At 39.7% G+C, this 26297-nt stretch overlaps 2 protein-coding genes across 8 annotated transcripts; one reads left to right on the top strand and one right to left on the bottom strand.

Moving 5' to 3' along the window:
- Nucleotides 1-12431, bottom strand: LOC123768428 (transmembrane and ubiquitin-like domain-containing protein 1). Of its 7 annotated transcripts, none has more exons than XM_045758959.2 (4): nt 12356-12431; nt 7804-8826; nt 6294-6516; nt 1-675 (listed from the first exon to the last, which is right to left on the bottom strand). In XM_045758959.2, the coding sequence occupies exons 2-4, from the start codon at nt 8763-8765 to the stop codon at nt 460-462; spliced, it is 1401 nt and encodes a 466-aa protein (XP_045614915.1). In that variant the 5' UTR covers nt 8766-8826; nt 12356-12431; the 3' UTR covers nt 1-459. The 7 variants fall into 7 exon arrangements, with proteins under 7 accessions (XP_045614915.1, XP_045614914.1, XP_069192425.1 ...); XM_045758958.2 differs by lacking the exon at nt 12356-12431 and adding an exon at nt 12121-12236; XM_069336324.1 differs by lacking the exon at nt 12356-12431 and adding an exon at nt 12121-12236 and having other exon boundaries at nt 6235-6516.
- On the top strand, nt 12405-24844 carry LOC123768429 (E3 ubiquitin-protein ligase PPP1R11). The gene is given in 5 exon segments (XM_045758963.2): nt 12405-12614; nt 18559-18597; nt 18599-18668; nt 20362-20496; nt 21757-24844. Coding segments are annotated over 5 exon segments (351 nt in total). The 5' UTR covers nt 12405-12527; the 3' UTR covers nt 21777-24844.
- Nucleotides 24845-26297: the final 1453 nt, after the last annotated feature.

Here is a 26297-nt window from a genome sequence, read left to right on the forward strand (position 1 = left end):
ATATATATTTATTTATTTATTTATTTTAGTGTGTAGGCAAGCTTTCAAGGAAGAACATTTCTAAATATAAATAAAGAGATAAGGCATAGCCAAGACAGCTAGATAGACTGGACTGTACTCTTCTGAACACACTACATCTCATCATTGCCATTCACAGAGGCAGACCAGGAAATTAATATACTGTATAATTGACACAAAACAATCAAGTGCTCATAATTATTGGAAGGAAAACAACAAAATATATAAAAAAAAAAAAAAACATTGAAAGACAAAAACACTCCTAATGATACTAACCTTTACCAGAGATATTTTTGCTCAAGAATGTTCTATGGCTGTAGAATGCAAGATCAAGTTACACATTTGAATACAGTATTACTAACCATCACCACATGAAATTTAGTTTGATACACATGATAAATCAATTTGAAGCATTCTACAAAAAAAGTTTATACATTTTTTTTATAATGTACTTTGTGTCTCGGTTTGTGGACGTGCTGATATCTGGGCAGAAGTTCCATTTTCAGGCACATTATGTGTGATGTAGAGGAGGTATGTAGAAATTATGAGCAGAGCTGTCAGAAATAGAAGGATGACGGTTGACATGGTGTTGAAGAGGTGGCCGTATTCATAGCGAAGATACCACACCACAACCATCACACAGTACAAGAGGGGTGCCTAGAAGAAACAAAATCAGCTGTGATAAACTGAACACTGTCATGATCAGAGATAATTTAATTCTATATATCTTGCATTTTAAATGTTTTATTCACTCTGGAAATGCCTTTATTTTTTTTTAAGGTTAGAAAGGGATGATTATCAAAATTAATCCCCCAGACATTAGGGCATGGTTATTGAAAAAGAGTACTTCAGTTAACAATTATCTGAAGGGGGCCAAAAGGTGGCGTCCTGAAGCACAACAGCTCCCCCAACTGAGAAACCTCAGCCTTAGGGGGCCAAAAGGTGGCGTCCTCAGCACAACAGCTCCCCCAACTGAGAAACCTCAGCCTTAGGAGTCCTGTATACCCTACCTGGGCCCAGGCAGAACCTGGTCCCCCTCACAAAGGCACAGGGATCAGGGAGGGGGGGGGGGATTGTTATGATCACCCTCACTGAGAAAACATCCAGAAAGTAAACAAAGGAATACAGACAACTGCAAGGGTCAAGGAAAGAAAGCACTGAAACAGCCAAATGAATCTGCGAACCATTCACTTAGAAACTCTGTTGAGCTCACCTAGTTACGAATGGCCACGAACCGGTGAAAGCACCACCAAGAGCTCCTGACTTCCATGCCACCTTAGCCTCAGTCCTGTTGCTGATATCCTTTCATTTGAAACTCCCAGATTTGCCAGTCGCAGTATCCCACTTCTTTTCAAGACAAGTGTAGGCCATCTTTTGTGCCATGCTTTTGCAATTAAAAATATATGCTCCCTAACACCACCTAACTCATCATATGTAGCCATGCAATCTGTCAGTCCTTGTATATTTATTCTATAAAGTGTAAAATATTTACCATTTCATGCTCACACCTTTTACAAATATTTATCCTAATTACTAAATTTATTTTATATTGTAAATCTTATAATAACCTAAATGTTTATTGCACATGACTCACTTCTACTGTGAAATCCTCATCAACTTGCATTATCCTGTATACTATTGCTTCTTTGTAACCAATAAAGCTGCCTGTTGGCTGATCTGAATAACAGATGAACCTACCTTTTGTGCGATTGGTATTATTTGGGTTTTCTATTAAATAGATTATGATACGCACAAACATACAATACAGTTTAGTATGTGAAACCAAGATTAACTGATCAATATACAATTGGAAGACCCTACACTACCAATCAATGGCACAGATAACTGGTAAAATAAACAAATTTAAATAAATACACCCAACTCCTGAACCTACACCTCGTGTAAGTTTTTGTCAAGTACCTCATAGGGAAAAACGTAACTTTGTTACACGACCAATAATTGGTACCACTCTTCAGCTTGTATCACTGGCACACACATTGGACGTTTGCCATCCCAGGCTCCTGGTGACCTTTTCTACACACTAAGAACAATTACCTTATCCACCAGCCTTATTCCACCACCAGCTTGTGGGGTAAGATCAACCAACTATTGGGCTAAGCTAATTATCAGGAGAAAGCACTAAGCCTATAGAGCACGTGGAAGGTACGAGGATAAGGATTTGGGATAGGACAGAGGAAAGGAATGGAGCCCATTCAAATAAATGACAAGTCATGAAGCACTAAATCTGCCAATATGCTTTCCAAAGGCACCCTTCTATTCACTTTTCAAACCTGGCAAATGCAAGGTTTGAGAGGTTACTCCAGCTATAACTATAGTTATCGGAGCTCTACAATACAATAATGTAATACTGTACTTAATAAAAAAAACCAGTATTGAATGTAATGCAAACATTTTCTGGGTGAGCCCCGGAGGCTCCCTGAAGCTATCGAGCTAATGTGTGATATATTAGACAGGGGCAGTTAGTTTGTGGAGTTCATCCTACCAGGGACCTCGAGCCAGAACCTGGCCCCCTTCAGAGGTTTTAGGGAGCAATGACTCTGGAAAACACCCACGGTTGGGGGATTTCCTTATCTGCCAGCGACTGAGGTTAGGCACCCAGAAAGGTAGGCATAACAAAAGACCCCACATGGTAAGAAAATTACAACTAAAAACCAAAAAGGAGAGACAGAATTTCCCTCCAATCCCAAGGAAACAAGCAAACGTCACACTCGATCGCCGCTCCTCCGTACAGCCCTCCCTCTCCCGAGAGGGGGAGTGGGGAGCTCTGGACCTTCCCGCGCCGGCTACCTAGCACTCCAGTTTGGAAGCCAAGTATCAAACAACACGAAAAACCACTGACCGGAGAGAGGGAGGGAGGGTTGCCAGGGAGCCTCTGGGGCTCACTCAGAAAATAGTATTTCATTAAATTTAATGTTGGTTTTCTGTGGGGAGCTCTTACAGCTCCCTGGAGCTACATGTCCAAAGATAAGGGAAAGAAGGACTTACTCGGGAGGCGGCCACCACAGACTCCTCAACACAAAGTCAAGACAACTGGCTGCAACCAGCAACCCAAAGCAACACAGGAACGTTAACCAAATAACGGGCGGCCAAGATCCTGTTCGACCTCCAAAATCCCAGTGCCCAAATATCAGTCCAGCACATACTGTATTGCCAAACACGGCAGCCAATGTAACAAACTTCCTAATGTCATGGGCAAGAGGATAGACCCTAGGCTGGCTAGACTTAACAACCCTGCAGATGACCTGGGAGACCTGAGCCCTGGAACAGGGAAAGAGGGAAACCGGATCAACCCAAAGCGCATCCCCAGCCACCAAAGCCGAAGCGCACAGACCCCCTTACCCCATCAACAGGGCGAACTGCAAAAAGGTCGACGCCCCTTACAAGAACCAATCGAGAGCTAGGGTCCGACAGAACTCATGCCACACCCCCAACGAAAAGAATGGGCAGTCTGCCAACCACAAATACTCCGAAACCCCCAAATGCATCTAATACTGTATGGGGAAGAAAAACCGAACTCAAATAAGGACGGAGCCATCATGGAGGTGGAATCTGGGTCTCTCAGGAGGTATGTAGCAAGAGCCTCCCGAACCTCCCTAAGGAAGATATGAGAAGCAGAAAACCTCCGGAAGGACGGGGCTGAAATGAACCCGGGGAGAAGCCGACCCCAAATCATACTCAGTACAGAGAAGGGGGGTAAGAAAACCCCTCTCCCTGCAATATCAAGCCCCGTGAAGAGGGCACCAACACCCAAGCGGGCTTGGGCCCCCTTTGACTCCTCCCCAGCCCAGGTATTCCCCAAGTTGGGTCCCAGGGCAGAGCAGTCCTCCATACCTTCCACCTCTGAAGAAAAGGCAGCGTCCAGGGGGAAAGGCAGAAAAGAAGGGGGCCTGCTGATGGGACCCAGAAGCCTTGGAAGAAGGAACCAGCTTGAGTGCGTCCGTTCCCAACCTGCATGGGGCAGCCCCGGAAGCTGCCAGTCTCTCAAAACCCCTATCTAAACCCTGCCCCGACTCCAAAACCCTCAGACGTTTGGAAGCCAGAAGCAGGGATGGTAGGGGTGGGGGGGTGGGAGCAGGGTGAACAACATGGGAAGGACCAGGGAGCACGGACTGAACTAAAGTCGAATCTACTAACACCCCCAGGTCCGGGTCCCCTATAACCAAAGTGAGGCAGCCGTAGGGCATCTGGGTGGAAAACCAACCTAGCGCATTGCAGCAACCTGAACCTAGCATGCAACGCGGCATGCTGCCTGTACCCTAACAGTAATGTCATGAGAATAGTACTGGAGAACACGACTCGCAAGACTCCGGGTCAATGGTGTCTTTGACCCAACAGGCAGCATGACGGAGGCAAAAGAGGTAACTGTCACCCTAAGACAAGGGCACACAGCAACCTTTGAACCCGCACGAGGTGGGATGGAACTCTGAAGACGCAAGTGGGGTTGAAGACAACCACACGTGCACTGAGTCTCGACAGGGTTTTCCAGGGCCCGTAGGCCGACTACTACGAGAAGCCCGGACAAGGTGTTAACCGGTTAAGACCCAAAGCTAACGAGGGGGAGATGAAAAACCCTGAAACACAGGGGCCTAGCAGAGTGCCACCAAAATGTCAGAAGTGGAACTATAGCCACACCAGGCAGACCCCCCCCTACCAGGCAAGAAAAACAAAAAACAAAAAACCAAGAAAAACCCTGCAAAAGTACAACGTCCCCAGAGGAAACATTTAACCGGCCGCCGCAAAGGTAGGCAGGCTGCACAACACTTTGACGCCCTAACCAGCATGATACCACTCCCTATCTAAGGCCAAAGAAGGGCCATAAAATCCCAGCTGGCCCCAAGGGCAGGATAAATGCCAAGCAGCAAAAACCCCTACAGAAATGGCATCCCGAACGCACCAGGGAAGAGAACCCTAACACGCAAGGGCAGTACTAACAGGGGTACCTAGGGAAGGATGCCCTTAAGTGCATGCAGCCCCAGTACTGATGAGGACCCCTGGCCACCACACACATCATCATTGCAGAGGTTGCCATGAAGGCAAAACTCTGCCTTTGGAAGTCGAGGCCAAAGACGAGGTCCGCCCCGATCACATCAGCTAACAAACTGGAGTGCTAGGTAGCCGGCGTGGGGAGGTCCGGGGCTCCCCAAGCAGCCCTCCCCTCCCCTCCTCCTCTCGGGAAGGGAAGGGCTGTTTGGATGAGCGGCACAGCGGTGGAGTGTGACATTTGTCTGTTTCCTTGGGACTGGAGGGAGTTCTGCCTCTCTTTTTGTTTTTTTTTGTTGTGATTTTCTTACCATGTTGGGTCTGTTTCATTATGCCTATCTTTCTAGGTGCCTAACCCCAGTCAATGGCATACAAGGAAAACCCCAACCACAGGGGGGGGGGGCCATTGCTCCCTGAAACTTCTGAGGGGGCCTGAAACCTCTGGCTCCCTCTTGCCCTGAAACCTCTGAGGGTTCTGGCTCGTGATCCTCGGTAGGCTGAACTCCACAGACTAATGCCCCGGTCTAAAATATCACACATTAGCTCAATAGCTCCAGGGAGCCATAGAGGCTCCCCACAGAAAGTGGGGAAGAAAACATTAATTTAATACACCCATTGCCAAGCAAACCTGCATAGGATAAAAAAATTACCGCATAAATCATGTTAATAATAGTTCTCAGTACAAGTACAGTATGTGTTAAGTAGTGGAGTGTATGAAAGATCATTATTATAGCTACATATACTCTCTTAAATCAATAAAATACTGTATATCAAAGTCTTGGAAACTTGTATATGCTGTTGAGAAATGACTTTAGTAATGATAACACCAGTACAGTATTTAATACTGTGATGGAATACATGATAAAAGGCGAAGCATCAATACAACTCTTGCCAGGATATTAATAATGAAGTGATTACAAGATAATTTAACTAAAAATGCTAGCTGAATTTGAATGTAGAATAATATAGTCTTCTCTATAGTGATCCTAACATGGCACTGGGTTATAATTTAAAAACAATTGCTACTTCTCACTATCCCAAGTGTAATTTTTTTTTAACAACAAAAATATAATGTATAATAGTAAAAATAAAATAACTGAATCAGGGCAATAGGATAGCAGCAATTGCAAAAAAATCAAACCAATTTGGGGGAAGAAATTATAACAAGCTACTACTGTATTATAATACAGTAACAAGAGGAATATGCCTCCTCACCTACAAACACTTGGTATACATCAGATAATGAGGTGTAACACCAGTGCAAAATCGTTTACCAAAAGTCCTGAGACGTAGGCATCATCTTCATCTTGTGCGGCAAGTCCCCCCGATTGCCCACTGCTTCTGCTGGTATGCTGTGGTTGTGATACATGACAGTGAACCACACAATTCTCAAATAAACCATACTGTGCAAGAGTTGATGTGTCTTGACTCAACAGCTGACCATTGAAAATAAGTCGAATACGCCGATTAGCATCCATTTCTATGGAGAAGTGTTGTCTGCAATAAATGTTAAAACACAATCACACACACTTCATAAATAACTTTTCTTTTTTCACAAGTGCAACAATTTTTGACTACATAATTGCTATGGCAACAACCACATGTATACAAAGTGTCAATGATCGATACTGTAGTGTTTTTGGGGCTCATGGATTGGCGACCTGTGCATTTTGTATGTGGTAAATGTTATACTGTATTTCTTGACAATAGCGCTGTGATTATTTTATTAATAGTTGTAACCATAAAGCCAGGGAGTTGATTTTATTTTGCAAGTGGAAATATGAGGACATTCATTTAACTCATTGGTTCTTAACCTTTTGCCTGAAATGCTGTGCGTGTTAGTGGCTTTATGCATAATGTATGCTAAGCTCTATTTAAAAATCCAACATTCTGTTTGTAACATATTTTGTATGTAAGTACTTTTACCTGAAAAAACATTATTATTATTATCATCATGATCTTTACTGCAGTTTCACCCATTTGGTTCTCAAAATTGATGTTCTTACACAAGTTTATAATGTTAATTTATAATATTTATGATAAAACAGTACAGAAGTTGCTCTCATGTGCCCATTCTTAATTTGTATTTCATTTACCTACTAAGTATAGTACTACAAATCTGGGATGTCCCACACATTCACTTTCGCAGAATGGTAGACGGTTGGAACAAGTTAAGTGAGGTGGTGGCGACCAAAACCATCAGTAGTTTCAAAGCGTTATATGACAAGAGTGCTGGGAAGATGGGACACCATGAGAGTAGCTCTCATCCTGTAACTACACTTAGGTAACTACACTCAGGTATTACACCCAGAGGGGGCCTCTGATACCCCCAGGAAAGGTGTGTACACCTCAGGTTAAGAACTACAGCTTTAACTGAGGCTGACTATAGATTCAAAATAAAAAGAGTGTACAATGTTACAAAGCTTATAGTAATATGTAATGATCCTTAATATAGATGCAAAATTTATTTTTCATATTAAAAGTTAAATTATATAGACCAATATTGAGATGTGCTGTGAATGTACTGAAGTGAGGATTAAGTAAGCTAAGTGTATAGTAATTCATGCTTAGCTGCCAATTATATAAATGAATTTGTTAAGAGAAAAGGAATTAAGGAATGTAATAGAATAATATTCATTCATATTACATAAGTATTATATACGTTTACATTAAATAGCACAAGAGAAAACTAGCACTACCACAAAGTAGAGAAAAACATAAAACTGTATCAACTATTGTAGGTGCAAAGTAAAATACAAGATTTAGTAACAATATATTTCTCACCTTTTAAAGGTTCCAACTTGCTCAGTAAGTTTAGCAAATACATATCTTTGGGTTTCATCGAGAAACTTCAAGCGAATTCTTATGCTTCCAGGAGGCCTTATTTCTTCCTCCTTTATGGAAGCACTCGATTCACTAGACAATGTAGTAATATTCTCTTCAGTTTTGATTGAATGACTACACGTTTCATCTAAAGAAGCACCATCTGAAGACTTACATAATTTGTCTTCAGCAGATGTGTGTAGATCTTTAACTTCAAGAAGCTCAGAGGAAATGGTTGTACCAGTACTAGAATGGGCCTCTGAACAAGTAGAACTTTCACCCATAGATATAAACTGCTGCAACCGCCTGTTTCGGACTTCCACATCAGGCACGATGTCTCTCAACTTCTCCAGTGACGATGCATGGGACGGAATAGAAGAATCAGTAGATTGATTTGTGACATTACTCTCACTTAAGTTTGGTTCTTGACTGAGATTTTGTACCACACCATCCTGGTCTGACTCTGAGACTAATGATGTAGAGCCAACATTTAGATTTTCACTTCTCTGCACTGATTTTTCACTAACTTCCTTTGGCAGTGATAAGCTTATGTTACATGTTTCACTACTTTGACTCCCACCCGCCAATTCTCTACCAGTTCTCTGAGGCACTTCCATATCTTGTTCCTTGGTAACATCAGTGTCCTCACTTTCTTTCATTTGGGATGTTGCTCTTAAACCAGAGGCTTCCCCTTCTATTACACTATTATTGCTACTTTGAGTTTCAGTGGGACTCTGGCCACTGTCACTATGAGTTCGCTCTGTTTCCACTGCGTGTCCACTCTGAAATACTACCACTGCTGTTGCAACTAATGGTTGTTCTCTCACATTTGTTGATAGCCATGCTGCTGCTACGACTAGAGAGACAACCAATATTACAAGGATAGCTGTTACTATATCTTGTATTCCTTCATAGCTTATCATTGTACTGTACTACCGTCAATCAAGGCAAATCACCGTTTTTACTTCACCGTGACCTTGGATTCTGAAAATAAAATAAAATATTTAAGAAAATAACTTGAGAAGGCCTTAAGGGGGCCAGGAAACGGTGCGCTCAATCTTGCTCAAACTTTCTAAAAGTTTTTTGCTTAAACTACATGGTAAAGGCACCAACTTTTTCTAATAGACCATCAATGTAACACACACAAATAATTAAAAAATTAATTAATTTTGAAAATTATACAATTTTAGGTTTCAAATTGGCTTAAAAAATAGTAAATTTCAGAAATTGTTCACTTGATGTTATTATATTCCCAGAATAGCATATGACCTATTATTATTATTACTTAATACCATATACAGTACAATGGTATGGATATGCCAGTAAAAAATAATTTGTAAGGAAGGCTACCATATTATTCATTGTTCAAAATTAATTGTTCCTTTGACAATCAGACTTCCAGACATCAAAATACCATTGGAGAAGCTTCACAAAGGCCTCTTTCAATAAGTTCTTCGATATATGTCAAAGGAGAGCAGACTAACAATGACCAGATGGATAACACAGTCCTGCAGTAAAGAAAATTATGAAAACAAAGGCAGCCAGATGGATAACACATGCAGAAACAAGGCCTATAAAATCATATTTGCCTGGAAGGGAAACTGGGAACGGCCTGAACGGTGAGGGTGCTACAGAAATACAACCTTGAAAACACCTAAAGGGGAAAAATTCCAACAGTGAATTCACCGCAGTCAAAATGGGGTATGTGCAACACAGCCTCAATGGTGGTGCATGAACTCCCATCGAAAAAAGTTTGCAAGCATTCTCTATCAGCTGCAGCCCAATGGAAACAACTAAAAGCCTGGATGCCAAAAACAAATGCACAAGCCAAAACCACATTGAATGTAATGAGATGCCCCTTTCTGGTAAGGGGGGCTGTGACTCCTTGAAGCATCCTTGCACAGATATTTTCCCCCCTTACTGATACATCAGTTTTAAGAGTCCTGTATGGCATACTGGGCACCATAGCCAGAACCTGGTGCCTTTCAGAGGCACAAGGAGTAGGGAATTGTTATGATCACCCTCACCAAGAAAACTTTCAGAAAGTATGTGAAGCAATTCAGACAATGGCATGATTCAAAGAAAGCAAAACACTGAAATTGTTAAATGACTGCAATTGATTCACTTAATCTAACTTTAATCCTCCTAGCTATGACTGGTCACCAGCAAGTGGCCACATCAGCGGAATCTCCCGACTTCCACACTATCTTTGCCTCAGTCCCAGAGTGAGGCATTCTATATTGTAGTATTGCCTCGAAAAGAAACATCAAGAGCCCACCAGAGCAGTCACGGTCAGGGTAGGGACAACTCCAAAACTAGTGCTTAGGGAATAGCTAACCTAAACACATGTAACTTGAGGTGCAGGAAAGATGAAGTCCATGCAACAAGTGAAACTTGAAATGCATCTCTTAAAGCAAATATACAAAATTAGGAACAATAAACAAAGCAAATGGCTCCCACTGAACAGTTCAAAGAATGGCCCACATTTATCTTTGAAAAGGCTGGGGTCCCCCAAGGCCAGAGACTCGGGAAGGTATGCATTCGCAGACATCAGTAAAAAGACCGAGGCAAAGATGGTTCACAAGTTGGAAGTTTCTGATGGTACTGCCACCTGTTGGTGGCACGTAACTAGGCAGGATTTGTGCTAGTTTGCCAGTCGATTATTTGCAGAGTTGATTGGCCATTTCAGTGTTTTTTTTTAACTTTGCAGTTTTCTGTATTGATTTGCTTAATGTTTGAATGTTTTCTTCGTGAGGGGTAATTATATCAATCCCTAACTCTTTATGCCTCTGTGAGGGGGTCATGTTCTGGCTCTGGTCCCCAGTAGGCCCTACAGGATTCCTATCACTGATGTAGCTCAGTAGGGAGAAGCTATAACAGCAACCTAGCTTCAGCGAGCCATTGTTTGGCTCCTCCAAAAAATTAATGTATGATAGAAATATGGTAAAACTGGGATTCATTTCTTTAGCATTTATACTGTCTTGTTAGGCCCCATTTAGATCATGCAGTTCAGTTTTTGGTCCCATGCTACAGAATGAACAAATTCATTGAACATATGCTGTAAAGAGACAATTGACCCTGACACCCAGGAAATAAAACCGCTCTCCTGAAGTGGTTTAAATTCAATGCTAATGATCTCGCTTCATGCAGGTCGGCGTTCAATCCCCAACCGTCCAAGTGATTGGGCAACATTCCTTCTCCTCGTCCCATCCCAAATCCATATCCTGACCCCTAAGAATATACAGTATTTGGAAGTGCTATATATTCTTAATGGCTTGGCACCTTCCCTTAATAATTCCCTCCCTCTCCTGAAGTAATAAAAAAAAAGAGGTCAGTAGTTCCACCTTGGGGGACCTCGGTATAACACACAAGCTTAATGGATGTATAGTGTGCATGTGGAATAATAATAAACCTCTCAATATACAGTACAGGAATTTGAATACTATTATGTCTAAAACCTGTTTTATTCGGATGGTATACCATTCTCGGGGCAAGGAATCGTGTTCGGCTCTTCGAAAAGAGAGTTCCCCTTGCTGAAAGCAAGGATATTTGCATGATCACCCATCCAGTTACTAGCACGACCCAAATCTTTATCCTGACTGACACGGGTCAGGTGGACCAAAGAGCCAAAGCTCAACCCCCGCAAGCACAATTAGGTGAGTACACACGGTCAGTCAATGTGGTGCCTGTGAAACTGCACCAGACCCATATTGATGGGACAGAAGTAAATGCATATACTGTATTATCAGAGCAAATACACCAGAGATGTTGTGCAGAGATAGGAGGAGGAAAAGGGGGGGGGGGCATGATTAGCAATAATGCACATGTGAAAATATTTTCCTGAAACTCAACAAATCACTCATTACCAATATTTCCATGCACTTTTCAGTCAGATTCTATAAATCAAGTTTGCCTCCATCTATATTCACTCAATAATAGCAACCCTTTATGGGCGAAATAATTATGAATGTCATGGTAACACAACAACAACAGGTCATCAATGACGGGTAGTCGTCAATGCCGTCCTTTCCCCCTTGGCTGTCAAATGACACCAGCGACATAAAAACCAGCCAGGGGAGTATGTGTAGGGGTTGGAAGGCCAGGGACACGGGGGCAGAGTGGCCAGGGGCCGAGGCCTGCACACCACCACCCACAGGAAGGGGGTGAAAGGGACGACCATACCTGACCTGCCGTCCACCTCCAGTGACCCCGAGTACTGCGGCCACGGACACCACCTGGGGGCGACCCACGGACACTATCACCCTATTACGGACTTACCTGCGTCAGGAAATACACTATATTATAACCCCCTCGTCCTCCCCCCCGTTCAATGGTAAAATAATACAATCGAAGGCCGACCCCATAAAAATCAAAACCACCTCTGAAGCAGGCCATACATATACCCAAATATCCTCGCTTAGCGAAATAACCCCTTTTTTTGCTACCGACACACTTAAATCTTGACGAGCCACGAAAAGGATAGATCAAAATAAATAATAATAATATTATTGACCTCCTTTTGCGAATGGTGTTTGATGAGAGAAAACGGCTCGGGTAATCAGCTGAGTTTTGTTTACCTTGAGAGCAGTGGCAGGAAGGAAGGCGCTGGGAAGGGCCGACCTCTTCCCTCCTCTCTCTCTCTCTCTCTTTTTATCTCTCTCCCCACCCCCTCACACACCACTCTAATGGCTACCTCAATACCCACCGCAGTCTCTGGCTCCTCCAGCACCGTCATCGAGCCGGAAACTCTGCATCTGGGTCCCGAGGAGCAGGTCAGTTCGTATGGTAATTCACAAGGTGGGACTCAAGGAATCTCATCCGCCCGACCTGTAGCCCCTTGTAATGCCTCAGACAGTTGTGTGTTGGGAGTGTTTACTGGTTAATGGTTGTGTTTACTTGGCAGTGGTTGTGTTTACTTGTCAATGACTGTGTTTACTTGTCAATGATTGTGTTTACTTGTCACTGGTTGTGTTTACTTGTCAATGACTGTTTACTTGTCAATGACTGTGTTTACTTGTCAGTGGTTGTGTTTACTTGTCAATTAAAACTGATTGAGATTGATATGTTTAATTGAAATAAGTTAAATACACACAAAGGGATGAGATAGCTCAAGCTATTCTAACCCTATTCTCGGTACAATGTGTTCATATAACATATATATATATATATATATATATATATATATATATATATATATATATATATATATATATATATATATATATATATATATATATATATAAACACATCACAAACAATAAGCATATTACCGAACATTCTGAGTGATAAACATATACATTTCTTCCTTTACACATGCAATATGTTACCAGACGTACACTCAAATACTTGTATGACTAGGTACACAGACCATTTGGAATAGTCATGCAGGCAATTCAGTAAAGTTATAATCTTGGTGCAAGAATATCATCAATCTTTTTGTTGTGACACATCCAGGCTACTTGTTCAGGAACAGTCCTTATCTCAGTGTTTCAATATACATTAATCAAGGGACAATCAAGAACATAATGAGTGAGGGTGTGAGACCTTAACATAACACGTAGTTTACACTTCGTGTCAGTCTCATTAACACCTATTCCATTTTCCCAGTAATATTTGAACCCGAGCCTGAGCTGCATGTGTACAGAGTCACTCCAAGCATTTCTTCTTTTACCATTAGTGAAATGGGTGTTTTAACTCGCATATATGTAGTGTTGCATGGTTTGACTTCCCTCATACATTATACCTCTCCTTGCCACTTCTGCATATGCCTGATTATTTCACATTTTGGTTCTTATTTGTCTCATTGTTAAAACACATTTAATGTCAACTTGTGGTTTTGATGTGGCACGTTTGGCCAGGTCATCTGCCACCTCGTTGAGCACTAGTCCAACATGAGATGGGATCCACATGAGTTTCACTTTGTGACCTTTCAGCTGTATCGCGTTTAAACCTTTTCTTACAATCCTCAACTATGGACATGAATACTGTATTGGATTTTGACTGTTTAAAGAATCGAGTGCTCCTCAGCTGTTGACAAATACAAAAACATTTTGTTCCTCTTGACGTACTTCCTCCAAACCAGCCAGAATAGCCTGCAGTTCAGCTTGTGTGGATGATGGTTGTGTTTACTTCTTGATGGTTGCATTTACTTGTTAATGGTTGCGTTTATTCACCAATGGTTGCATTACTTGTGTTTACTTGTTAATGGTTGCATTGTGAATATTTACCTGTTAATGATTGCATTGGGAATGCTTACTTGCTAATGGTTGCATTGGTTATGGTTGCAGTGGGTGTGTTTTCTTGTTAATGGTTGCACTGGGTGTGTTTACTTGTTTATGGTTGCAGTGGGTGTGTTTGCTTGTTAATGATTGCAGTGGGTGTGTTTGCTTGTTTATGGTTGCAGTGGGTGTGTTTGCTTGTTAATGATTGCAGTGGGTGTGTTTGCTTGTTAATGGATTGCAGTGGTTTTTGCTTGTTAATGGTTGCAATGGGTGTGTTTGCTTGTTAATGGTTGCTTTGGAAGAAATATCATCACATATAATTATACTGTATTAGTAATGGTAATGTCTTCCCACAGACAATAATAATATAGGATGACAAGCCACACTTGTGTATTTGTGAATTTATGTAAGAAATTTACACCAAGTCTTTCGCACTCTTCTGAGTGTTTTGTCAAGATCTGAGTGTGTGATTAGGACCAGACTTACATCTCAACGTCTAATCAGATTAGATCAGATTAGTCTCTCGTCCTAATCACACACTCAGACCTTGATAAAGCTCTAGGGAGAGTGTGAAATACTTGGTGTAAATAGCTTACATGAATTTCACAAATACACTGGTGTGGGTTTTTATCCAATATAATTATATGGTACCGTACTATACGTTAGTACTTGAACCCTGTCTGTCATAACAATATACAGTTCCTGTATATGTGTAAGTATCTACTAGGAAAGGGAAATAAAAACTCTGAACGTTTTTCGTGCTTCAATAGATTATCAAGGAATACAGATACTGTATATATTTTTTTAGTTATTATATAGTACATACCTGTATATATATATATATATATATATATATATATATATATATATATATGTTTTTAATTATTATATAAGAAAATAATTGTTTACGTATTATATGTAAATATGAGTAAAAATGTTTCAATCATTTACTTTAAGAAATTTCAGATATACTTTACATGCTAAAATTTGGAGATATGGTAATTTACATTCTCTTTTATATGTGGTAATTTGGAAATATATAGGCCTGTGCTGATTGAATTATCAGGTAGGTAATAAGTGAGCACTAAATATTTAAATATTCAGTACCATAAAGTATACTTAACACTTTCGTGTTTCGTTTTAATTTTGGACACTCGTCACCACAAGTATTTATAATCTTTCCAGTGTTCTGACCTCAGCTGTTGTGCTACGTCGTTCATTATAGTATCAAATTGTTCGCAATTTAAAGGTGCACATTGTAAAAGTAGTCCCATAATGATCGGATAAAAAATATAATTTTAACAAATATTTAAAATTTTGATGCAACATGGGTCACCAGCGGACATCCGTCAATTTATTTATTGACGCAGATTGCGTCGCTGCCAGACAAAAGTATTAAACATTATGTGCATGCCACCAACACTGTAATAGTCACTAGTAAGTATTGTTTATTCTAAATCACATAGGCTTATGATAGGTGACATATTTTTCGTAAGGTGAATCCATGTACCATCCTTTTCACATGATCAACACAGGATAAGACTTATGCACATTTTAGGGATTTGGTAAGGATTTTTTATGTGAGCTTTGTATCTGCAAATTTCATATACAGTTCACAGGCACAAAATTGAGTCGAGTCAGGCTTATGTCAAAATACAATAGTGTCAATCATATTTATACTTTAAGTACTATACAATGTACTGTATTATCATGTTTCTTTCCATAATGCAGTGCACATGCTAAGCTGTAGTTAGAAATGTTGTTAATGATCCCCTAATTTTTATCTTTTCTGTATTTAAAAATATAATAATCTTTCATAAATCAGATTTTGTGTTTGCGTGCTGTAGTATAGTAATGTTTCATATAGAAGTTCTGTACAATACTGCATGTCGGGCGACTGCTGAACAGTGGATGATGTGCTCATCACTCGGTTAATAATCATTGGGTGCGGCTCAAGTTCAAGTATGTTTATTGAGACAATAAGATACATCTCAAAAGGATAGAGTAGCATAGGCTCTTTCTACCCTCCTCTACTTCAGGTTCCTCAAGGGGCTCACAAATGTGTGTGGCTAGCTACTGTTTGGATGATAGACCAGACAGGCTTACTCTTGACCTCAATAAGCCTTAAAAGCTTCATGTTTGTGAGTGTAACAACCATATATTTACTATACCCACTAGCCATTCACTCAAAGGATCATATTTTGCACACAGGCTTTCAAATGTTTTCTTAAGTCATTGGAAGACAGAAAAGTTAAAGAAGACATGATTACCACATGCAACATTCTAAGGGAAATTGATAAGGTAGAACTATTTAGCACAGGTGGTAATTGAACGAGGGGACAGCAGTGGAAACTGAGTATCGAGGGGACACCAGTGGAAACTGAGTATCCAAATGAGTCAGAGATATTAGAAAGAATTATTTCCATGTCAAAGTAAAGAACAAATCGAATGCATTAAGAAGTGAGGGGGAGAAGAAGGAGAGAAGAGAAGAAAAGGGAGAGTAGGGAGAGAATGGCTGGGAGGGAAGGGGAGGGTAGGGAGAGAATGGCTGGGAGGGAAGGGGAGGGTAGGGAGAGAATGGCTGGGAGGGAAGGGGAGGGTAGGGAGAGAATGGCTGGGAGGGAAGGGGAGGGTAGGGAGAGAATGGCTGGGAGGGAAGGGGAGGGTAGGGAGAGAATGGCTGGGAGGGAAGGGGAGGGTAGGGAGAGAATGGCTGGGAGGGAAGGGGAGGGTAGGGAGAGAATGACTGGGAGATAAGGGAAGGGTAGGGAGAGAATGGCTGGGAGGGAAGGGGAGGGTAGGGAGAGAATGGCTGGGAGAGAAGGGTAGGGTAGGGAGAGAATGGCTGGGAGGGAAGGGGAGGGTAGGGAGAGAATGGCTGGGAGTGAGAGAATGGGAGAGAGAGAGAATGGAAGGGTGGGAGAGAAGGAAGGAGTGGGAGAGAAGGGAGGGAAAGGAGAGAGGAGAGAAGGGAGTGGTGGAAGAGAAGGGAGTGGAGGGAGAAAAGGGAGGGGAGGGAGGTAGGTAGTTTTCAGGGGAAAGCGCCAAGCCATTACGACTATATAGCACTGGGAAGGGGTCAGAATAAGGATTTGGGATGTTACGAGGAGAAGGAATGGTGCCCAACCACTTGGACGGTCGGGGATTGAACGCTGACCTGCATGAAGCGAGACCGTCGCTCTACCGTCCAGCCCAAGTGGTTGGGTTGGGTAGGGAGGGGAGGGAGAGGGGGAGTAAGAGGAGGGAGGGAGAGGGGGAGTAAGAGGAGGGGAGGGAGAGGGGGAGTAAGAGGAGGGGAGGGAGAGGGGAAGTAAGAGGAGGGGAGGGAGAGGGAGAGTAAGAGGGGAGGGGAGGGAAAGGGGGAGTAAGAGGAGGGGAAGGAGAGGGAGGAGTAAGAGGAGGAGAGGGGATGGAGGGGGGGGAGGTAAGAGGAGGGGAGTGAGTGAGTGAGTGAGTGAGTGAGTGGGAGAGATGGGAGAGGGAGAGGGAGAGGGAGAGGAGAGAGTGAGAGAGTGAGAGAGTGAGAGAGTGAGAGAGTGAGAGAGTGAGAGAGTGAGAGAGTGAGAGAGAGAGGGAGAGGGAGAGGGAGAGAGAGAGGGAGAGTGAGAGAGTGAGAGAGTGAGAGAGTGGGAGAGGGAGAGTGAGAGTGAGAGAGTGGGAGAGGGGGGAATCGAGCTACAGATGATAGAGATGGCATACATACACAGACACACACACACACACACACACCCACAAACACACAGATGGAGAAGGGATACATAAACAGTAAGACAAGGATCAGCTATGTTGTGATACTCTGTAGGACAGTTGGGTGTTGCCCAGATGTACACTGATTTATGCTGGAGAAAGTGGGTTAAAGAGTAAGGCAAGGTCAGTGTGACTGCTCAAGGTGAATCTTGTGGATGAAGGGGAGTGCAAGAGTAGGTTAATTTTAGTCAAGGTCACAGGTCAAGTTTGCAATGTGAAGGGTGCAAGTGTTGTTGTTATGAGAGTTTGTGCTCAGATGAATTCGTCGTCAGCTATTCTAGGGTCACCATGCTGAATGGGAATACAGTAATCAATGCCAATATTTGGGCTTTTAGACAAACATTCACTCCATTTTAGGATTTACCAGTCAAGATTCAAGCCAAGAGCAGGTAACAATGTACACATAATGCAAAACATTCTATAAATAGATAGACCAACTACAGTAAAATAAAATTGAGATAGGTCGGGTGTTTGAGAAAATGATTGAACTTCAGTCACAGTGTGTTTGTGTGTGAAGGAGCGTGTGATAGTGCTGATTCTGAATGATGCTGCAGTATGTTATGTGGATAGTATGGAGAATTAATAAGGATTCTTAAGTATCTTTGATCATGTTTTATATTGTTCCTATTTTTTCTGAGCTGATGTTCCCTCCAGCCCACGAGAGCAAGAAATGGGGTAATGATGATTATTTGTGCTCCGGTGAGCACTTAATTTGATATGAAATATTTTGACAAATATTAATTTTCAGGTTTCTAGTGGTGTTGTAAGGCTGAAGTTACACAAGCCTAAGAACGAAGAAAGTGAGCTGGACGAATGACACAGTCGACAATGAAAATATGGGAAAGAAGAAATCAAAGTGTAAGTAAAAAAAAAATATTAAATACTGCAGTTCCATTTTTTGGAATTTTATAAGTATATGTAGCAACACATAATAAAACCTTGATAACCATTCAGTCAAAAGTTTCTTTGCTGTGTAAAATAAATAAATTAACAAATTAAACAAGTAGTTTTAGTGAAGAAATAAATGGTGTATTGCATAACAATATCAATCATAACTGTCATATCAACAATATGATCATTCAGCAGATTGACAAAGAAATGCATCTATGAGTTATGAACAACCAGTTATTAAAAGTGGCTTAATATGTAGAAGCTGTGATAAAAAAGCTAACCAAACCTTAAGAATAACCAAACAAACCTTTGACTCTAAGGAAAAGAAAATGGTAATTCAGGCTGTTCGACTCTCGAGTATACCCCCATCCCCCCCCCCCCTTACCTGTACAACTGTACCCAACCCTAGAGACCTCACCTTTAAAAATATATATCTGCTTTGTAAAAAGGTCAATGAAGAATGAGAAAAAATCATTCCAGAACCAAGTCAACTATTTTACCAGACATAGGTGAGGGTCTTGAAACTAACAATACAAACCAGCCATGACAGGAATGATCTAATCGAGACCTTTAAAATACTGAAACAATTTGAAGATATTTATCTAGATCATTTAAAAAAAAAATATACAGTAATACACACAGTGAGCAACAAACCCCAATGTAAAGCAGAAAAAACTGTAGATGCTTTTTGAGTGCTTTTGTTTAAAATTTAGCTGGAAAAAATTATCAAGAACAATAAAGGCTGTGTGGGGGGGGGGGCCTAAAACAAGCCTTCAGCATCCTGTCCCTGTTGAAGCCACTAGAGATGGTGGCCCTTGGGTAAAGTCAGGTATTCACCTGTTTATACTAAGGGGAAATGAGCTCCAGCTCATGTGCCATGTCTCTTAACCATTAATCTTCCAATGTGAGTGATTCTCAACTCACAGGTTTTGTCATATTGTATTTATATTAGAATCTACATATGGAGTTTATCAATATTTGTTTACTAATGCATTCCACTTACCCACCACTCTCAAGCTTAGTTTCTTTTTGTTTTTGTTTTTTTATAACTAGCTATTTAGGTCTGTGTTTGTGAACTTCCTCATCCTTGCCACACACCACTTGTATTCCCCCCATCCTGGTCCCACTCCCTCGTCTCTCTCATTTTAGACAGCCAGTTCTGTCCGCATTGTTGATAAATTTGAGTATCTTGTATATCTTGAACATATATCCTTTGCATCATTATTTTGTCTCCAGCCAATCTTCTGCTTCCTTTCCTTGGCTTTCAGCTACCCTTCCACTAGGTACTAGAACATAAAAGATGCATTGATCACTGGCTCCTAGTGGGGCTTTGTATTCTCTAGGTCCTCATTGTATTGTGTGACTATCACACGTAGTATGGTATGGTTGGGTGAGGAAGGTCCTCATTATGTCATCCATTAAGTTTGCTCTCTACATTTGGTTGATGTACCATGGAGAACTTTTGCTACTCATGGTTAGTGGGTTTTGCACCCTTCCTATTGATATCCCCCAGGGCTCTCTTACATTAATTTTTTTTTTTTTTTTTTTTGCAGGGATATTTCTGCACGGGCCCTAAGCCTACAGCTGGCTCATTATGAACTTCACTGTTGTCTTTTTTGTCATGAACACAATATTCTGATCTCACTGTGTCATATTACAGGTTGTTGTGTTTATGTGAAACCACATGAATTCAATGAGAGCAGTTCAGACTCGGATGATGAATGCCAACATTGCTCGGGACATGTAGAAAAGAAGAAAAAACCTCCGCTGCCAGAAGACTCGCAGGGCAATGAAGGTACAGCATTGTGTCAATTGTTATTTCAGGCATGTTTTGTCGTTGCACTTTTAAGATAAATTAGAATTTTTGGGATTCTGTAATGTGTATACAGTATACTGTATTTTTAAGAATATTTGATTGATGAAACTTTCTGATTTGTAAGTTTTTTGAGATGTAGATTTTTTTTATATATTTATATAATAGATTTATTATCCACCAGATACACAATGAATGCAATGACTGATGTACAAAACTTATGAACCTAATTAAAGTTAATCTATGTGCAAGTCCAATTGTAGGTATAAAGTGGAGAGTTGGATCTATCGGTAAGCAGTGGCAGACTAACCTAATGGATTTGGTGACTTGACAACTGATATGAAACATATGGGATCCAGGAATAATCAGCATGCATGCAAATACATATAAATTGCATGCCAATAACATCTGAAATTAAATGGGACGTCCAAATTTAGTGCATGTAGTTAAAATGCAATTGCACACAAACATTTGTACAAGAGGTAGGCATGTACAGCAATGATCACAGATGATAAAAGTGAATGGAAATGTGTTATAGCTTGGCATAGCAAAAAGGCAGGAAGTGAGTGACTGTGAGGCACATTGACTTAATGAAGTATGAGCGGCAACATATAGAGATTGGCAGGTACTACGGCAACAATGGCTGTGAACACATGATTTGCTCCATGACTCTAGATTCTTTCATGTGGTTTTGAGAGTTATTGATGTCTTCTGACAAGAGAACTAGGGTCCTTAATATGTATAGATTACTGAAGAAGTATGGTAGTTGATTTGCATTGCAAGTAACGTCTTTGGTATCAGTGAAGTTAACTTGGCAGTAGATCTGTGCAAGGTACACCTCATAAGTGCTCCTGCCCTTGGAATCAAAGAAAGTGACTTTCTCACCTGAGCACTGCTGACAATGAATCTCCTGAGCATTGGTACCTAGCCGACCTCAGTATAAGCCTAACATGTATAAATACATTCTGGCTGCCTGTCCCCTAACACAATGAATTATTATTAATCATATACCTCAACAATTGGAACCTCATGATTCCTTTTCCTCGCAGATTTATTCGGCTCTTCCATACATAAATTATCAGCTGGAATACAACCAGCATTTAAAGTATTGACAAACTAGTGCTGCATGGTTCTAATAGACCCATTGTATGTAGGAAAGCATAATGCATTAAATTTTGAAATACAATAGCATGTAGAGGTAAAAGTTTTAATTAAACTTTAATATATAATTTTTCTTTTCAGAGCCACCAAAGCAGAAGTGAACTTTAAACAGTGACAAATCTGATGACAGGTTGACTTAGATAATAATTGATGTTCTCATGTCATCGTCCTTTACAGTTTGTTGTAAGATAAATGGTAATAGATGAAGTGAGTTGTCATGTTTAGGACTGTACAAGACTATTTTCCATACCAAATACCACTTTACTTGTTTGTGTTAATGTTATTGTTACTAATCCAGTACCTGGGCCAGATGTAGTTCCCAGCAGTTTACATGTAAAGTACAGTATATTCATCATTTTTAGTTTGCAATATGTGGTAAAATTCATAGACCTGAAGCTGGCTTACAGTGATGTACTTTTTTTTTATGCTAGAAGTCTTTTTTTTTTTTTTTTTTTTTTTTTTTTTTTTTTTTTTTTTTTTAATTATGGACATTATTTTCCCTATTGGTAGACTAAAACTACATCAGACATTTCTGGGACGGTACATTTGCAGTACAGTAGTGTTATAATATATATATTATATATATATTATATATATATAATAAATATATTGTATAACATAAATATGAAGTATATGTAAACCATGTTGGAGTGATTGTCCGCAGCGCTTTACTTTGTGGACTACACCTAATGAAAATAGTCGTGGCTTCCAGGTTGTGGGAAGTGTGTGTGTGTACAGTGCTATAATGGAAGATATTTTTGATAGAAAAGTTATCAGGATGCATTACATAGTTAACGGTTGGTAAGCAAATGCTGTATATAGTTCAGCAGTTATTGGAATAAGTACTTCTAGTTATTTAATACTGGTATTATTGGGGCAATTTACCCATATCAAATACTGATACTCTTGCTTTCAAGATACGGTATAGTGCGTGCCTGGCCCACGCACACTCGCCTCTAGAGAATTGTTCCATTTATTGTTTCACCTTTGATTTGGAGCCTTTTATATTTGTTAAGGTTTTCATGTATCATGAATGCTGGTTTGATTTGAACAAATCTTAGCTTAATTTACAGCGGTTTTAAGACTATTTGATGAAATATCATTTCATTTTGGTATGACACATCATCAGGAAAATTATATATATTCAACTTTAATGTTTTATCACGTCTCTTCCTAGTCCTGAATGCAAGTTGCAAATGAAAGAGAAGAAGAACAAACTTTAGTAGAGGTCATCAAATGGGATATTGGTATATATCTTTAGTGTTGTAAGCTTTAACCAGATTTTAAACCACTATAATCTCAGTTACCCTGTTGAGTCTTTTGAACACTAAGATAACACACGAGTCCATGGTACTCAAACTTACAATATAATTGTATACAAGTAAATACTGTACAATAGTATTGGCATCCAATAGTTTAAGATGCAACAAGCATTTGTATTACCAATAATACTCAACGGGAACCACCAAAAATGAATTGAAAAGTTTGGCAACTCTTATCTTGCATGATTTTACACCTTAGTGAAAGTTCTGTGGGGTAGGAAACAGGGAACATTGCTAATTTTAATATTCAAACCGTAATTTTTGTTTTAAGTTTATTTCACTGGTGTGTTTGACACAGTGAAACATAAAAAACATTTACTGTATGTTTGTACCATCCTTCAGTGTTGCTTAAAAGAAAGAATTGCAACATTATTTATATTTATAATCTTATGGTCATGTATACATTTAATTTAAATATAGGTATAAACATTCACACAAAAATTTAAGATCCAGTATCACAATGTTTTTAATGTGTGCAATTGAAATTCAGCTTACATACATTTCTATAATTTAGGATATGTATTCCCACAGTGTAATACCTGTAGTTCAATGGCATTCTTGTTTAACTGAGTATTCAGTTTTGCATGGCTTGTTTTAATAGTTTATTTAATCAGCATTCAGATGATTGCAAGATTTTAAGTGACATACCAAAGCAAAATACATTCATAAAAACATTTCTAGTCTTATGCGCTCCATATTTATTAGTCTAATTGCGACAGTTAAATAAAAAGGCTTGTTATAAGTCTGCTGGAGTAAACAGATAAATTATTATATGCTTTCTCTAAATGAAACTAATAATAATTGTATAAACCTTTTTTTCTTTTATATAAGAAACATGGTAGGAATTTATAATACAACCATATACAAAGCCAAATTCTGCTATGTAGGAGATGGAGCTTCAGTTATTGGCACTCTTCCGTTTAAGAAATATTAATTGTTACAGATTAGGAGATATCCAACTTAATGCAGATGAAACTACTTCTGCCCTTTTATTTTTACTCAATATATGCATTTATTAAAGCATTTCATGTTTTACCTTTGTCTGTTTCGTTCTCATTGAAGGATGCATTTTTCATTCCATCCAATTCTTCAGACTAATGCTGTCAATGGCTCTTCTGTATTAATTGTCTTTGAATGTCACGGCTATTTCACCAATCATTGACTATCATTATTTGTCATTACTGAACCACTCTAGGGTTAAGATTAATTTTTCTCACATATGTTCAGTAAGCAATAGTGCTATTCTTACTTGCAGAATAATTAATGTATGTATATATATGTGTGTGTGTGTGTGTATATATATGTATATATACCTTAATGATTCGGCAAGTAAGAATACTGTAGCACTATTGCTTACTGAACACATGTGAGAGAAGATATAATATATCTTTAGTGATCTGCAGCTAGCCATATAACATGAATTTTCAACCCTGTATTAATTTTTCACTTTCTCAGACATTCATTTATAGTACAGTACTGGTATTATGTTTAATTAGCTAAAGTTATCCAAATTTAGTTAAAAAAATTTACCAAAAGACAAATGTACACAGCTTAATGATAAGTAGAAAATAAATTCAATTAAATTTTGGTAAAATGTTAATATAATGCCTGGTTATCCACTTCAGGAATTTTTCAAGCATATTAAAAATAATCAAATTTGATAGAATGGCATTAGATATGCAATATAGCATACAAAAGGAAAATGTTTACATAATTTTTAGTAAATATGAAACTCAGGCCCATGGCCAAGCTAAAACTATGGATTTTTTTGCATTAGAGTTGCTATCTTGTGCCTATGAGCTTCCAAGAATTATTCATAAATATGGTACAATAAACAATCTGAATTTCTCTCTCTTTTCCTATTATTATGAATACAGTATTATTGTTATAACATTTGCAAGCACTTTACACACTGAATTGTTTTGAGGATTATTTAGCACTGTGCAGCGCTAGAGTTGTACTCCCTCCCCCTCTCCAGGGTTGGCGAGACACTTGGGATGTTGATGAGATACACACTGCATTGTACTCTGTTATGATCATAGTGTGAACTATTACTTTAAAATGCACCAGTACTTTGTACATTAATTTGTTATACTGCATTTATAAATACTTTTCAACAATTATCACACACAGTACTGTAAATAATACTAATGACCGTTTAAATATTTTTTAGAAACGTACATATACAAATTAAACCTTTAGGATTCTTGTATACTGGCAAACTGCTACAAAGATTTTTTCTTGCCATGTTTAATCTTTCTACTATGTGGACAGGATGAGACTTTTTCCAGTGGAATGGGAAAGCAGCTACTTTCACTATGATTTTATTGGTGTGATATGATAAGATTTGGATGCAGAGAAAGGAAAGTAATATTACAAGTATAGGGGTACCTCGGTTTAAGAATTTAATCTGTTCCTAGAGATGGTTTGTAAACTGAAGTGAATTTCCCCATAAGAAATAATGGGAAATGAATTAATCTGTTCCTGACTCCCCAAAAACTTCACTTCAAAGTAAATTTTATACCTAATTCACCCAAATCTTCACTACAAAAGTATGTTCAAGTTATTACTTACCCTTGCTGATGACTCCAGTTGGCGTATGGAAGATGGAGAGGAGGAGAGGTGTTACTGTTTGAAAGGGTAGTCCCCTTCCATTATAACATCAGGCAGTGAAGATTTCTCTAGAGTGCACACTCGAGCACGTTTTGCCTGCATACCACTTAGGTCCTGGTTGTGGCTCACTACTTGATTTTCTCACTTTTCTCACAAGAAAATGTTCCATTGAAGAGTGTTTTTCCCCTTCTTTGCAACACTTGTCTGTAGTGAGGCATCACATTGTCATTAAAAAGGCCAATGCAATGGCCTACTACAGCTTTAACTGGATGATTCTTTTCAGCAAAATTTTGCAGTCCTTCCCATACTGCACACATTTTCTTAATTAATGAGGAAGGGACATTCTCTACTGCCTCTCTTCCCCCCATGAAGATTTGTTGTACTGCCTAGCTAGTTCAACAACACTAGTACCATTTTCATGCTTACGAATGATCTCTTGTTTTTCCTCTATGGTCATTCTCACATGTGATTTCTTGCTTTGAACCTTACCACTGGCTTTCTTGGGACCCATGGAGACATAAATAATAACTTTTATGCTCAAATGGGCAAAAATCTGACAAAAAACTAAATTCTTGTGAAGAATTTAGGCGGGATAGTCACTGGGCGCGAGGCACTGGTAAACTGAGGCGCAATCGCCGTGCCACCACATGCTAGGTCGGCCGTACACATATCAACAAACTTGCATCC

Source organism: Procambarus clarkii, chromosome 35 (assembly GCF_040958095.1).
Source record: "Procambarus clarkii isolate CNS0578487 chromosome 35, FALCON_Pclarkii_2.0, whole genome shotgun sequence".
NCBI lineage: Eukaryota > Metazoa > Arthropoda > Malacostraca > Decapoda > Cambaridae > Procambarus > Procambarus clarkii.

Coding starts and splice junctions, on each gene's coding strand:
- LOC123768428 (XM_045758959.2), bottom strand. CDS start 8,765: ATGATAAGCTATGAAGGAATACAAGATATAGTAACAGCTATCCTTGTA. Junction 6,517..7,803: donor CAAGTTGGAACCTTTAAAAG/GTGAGAAATATA, acceptor CATTTATTGCAG/ACAACACTTCTCCATAGAAA. Junction 676..6,293: donor CCTACGTCTCAGGACTTTTG/GTAAACGATTTT, acceptor TGTTTCTTCTAG/GCACCCCTCTTGTACTGTGT.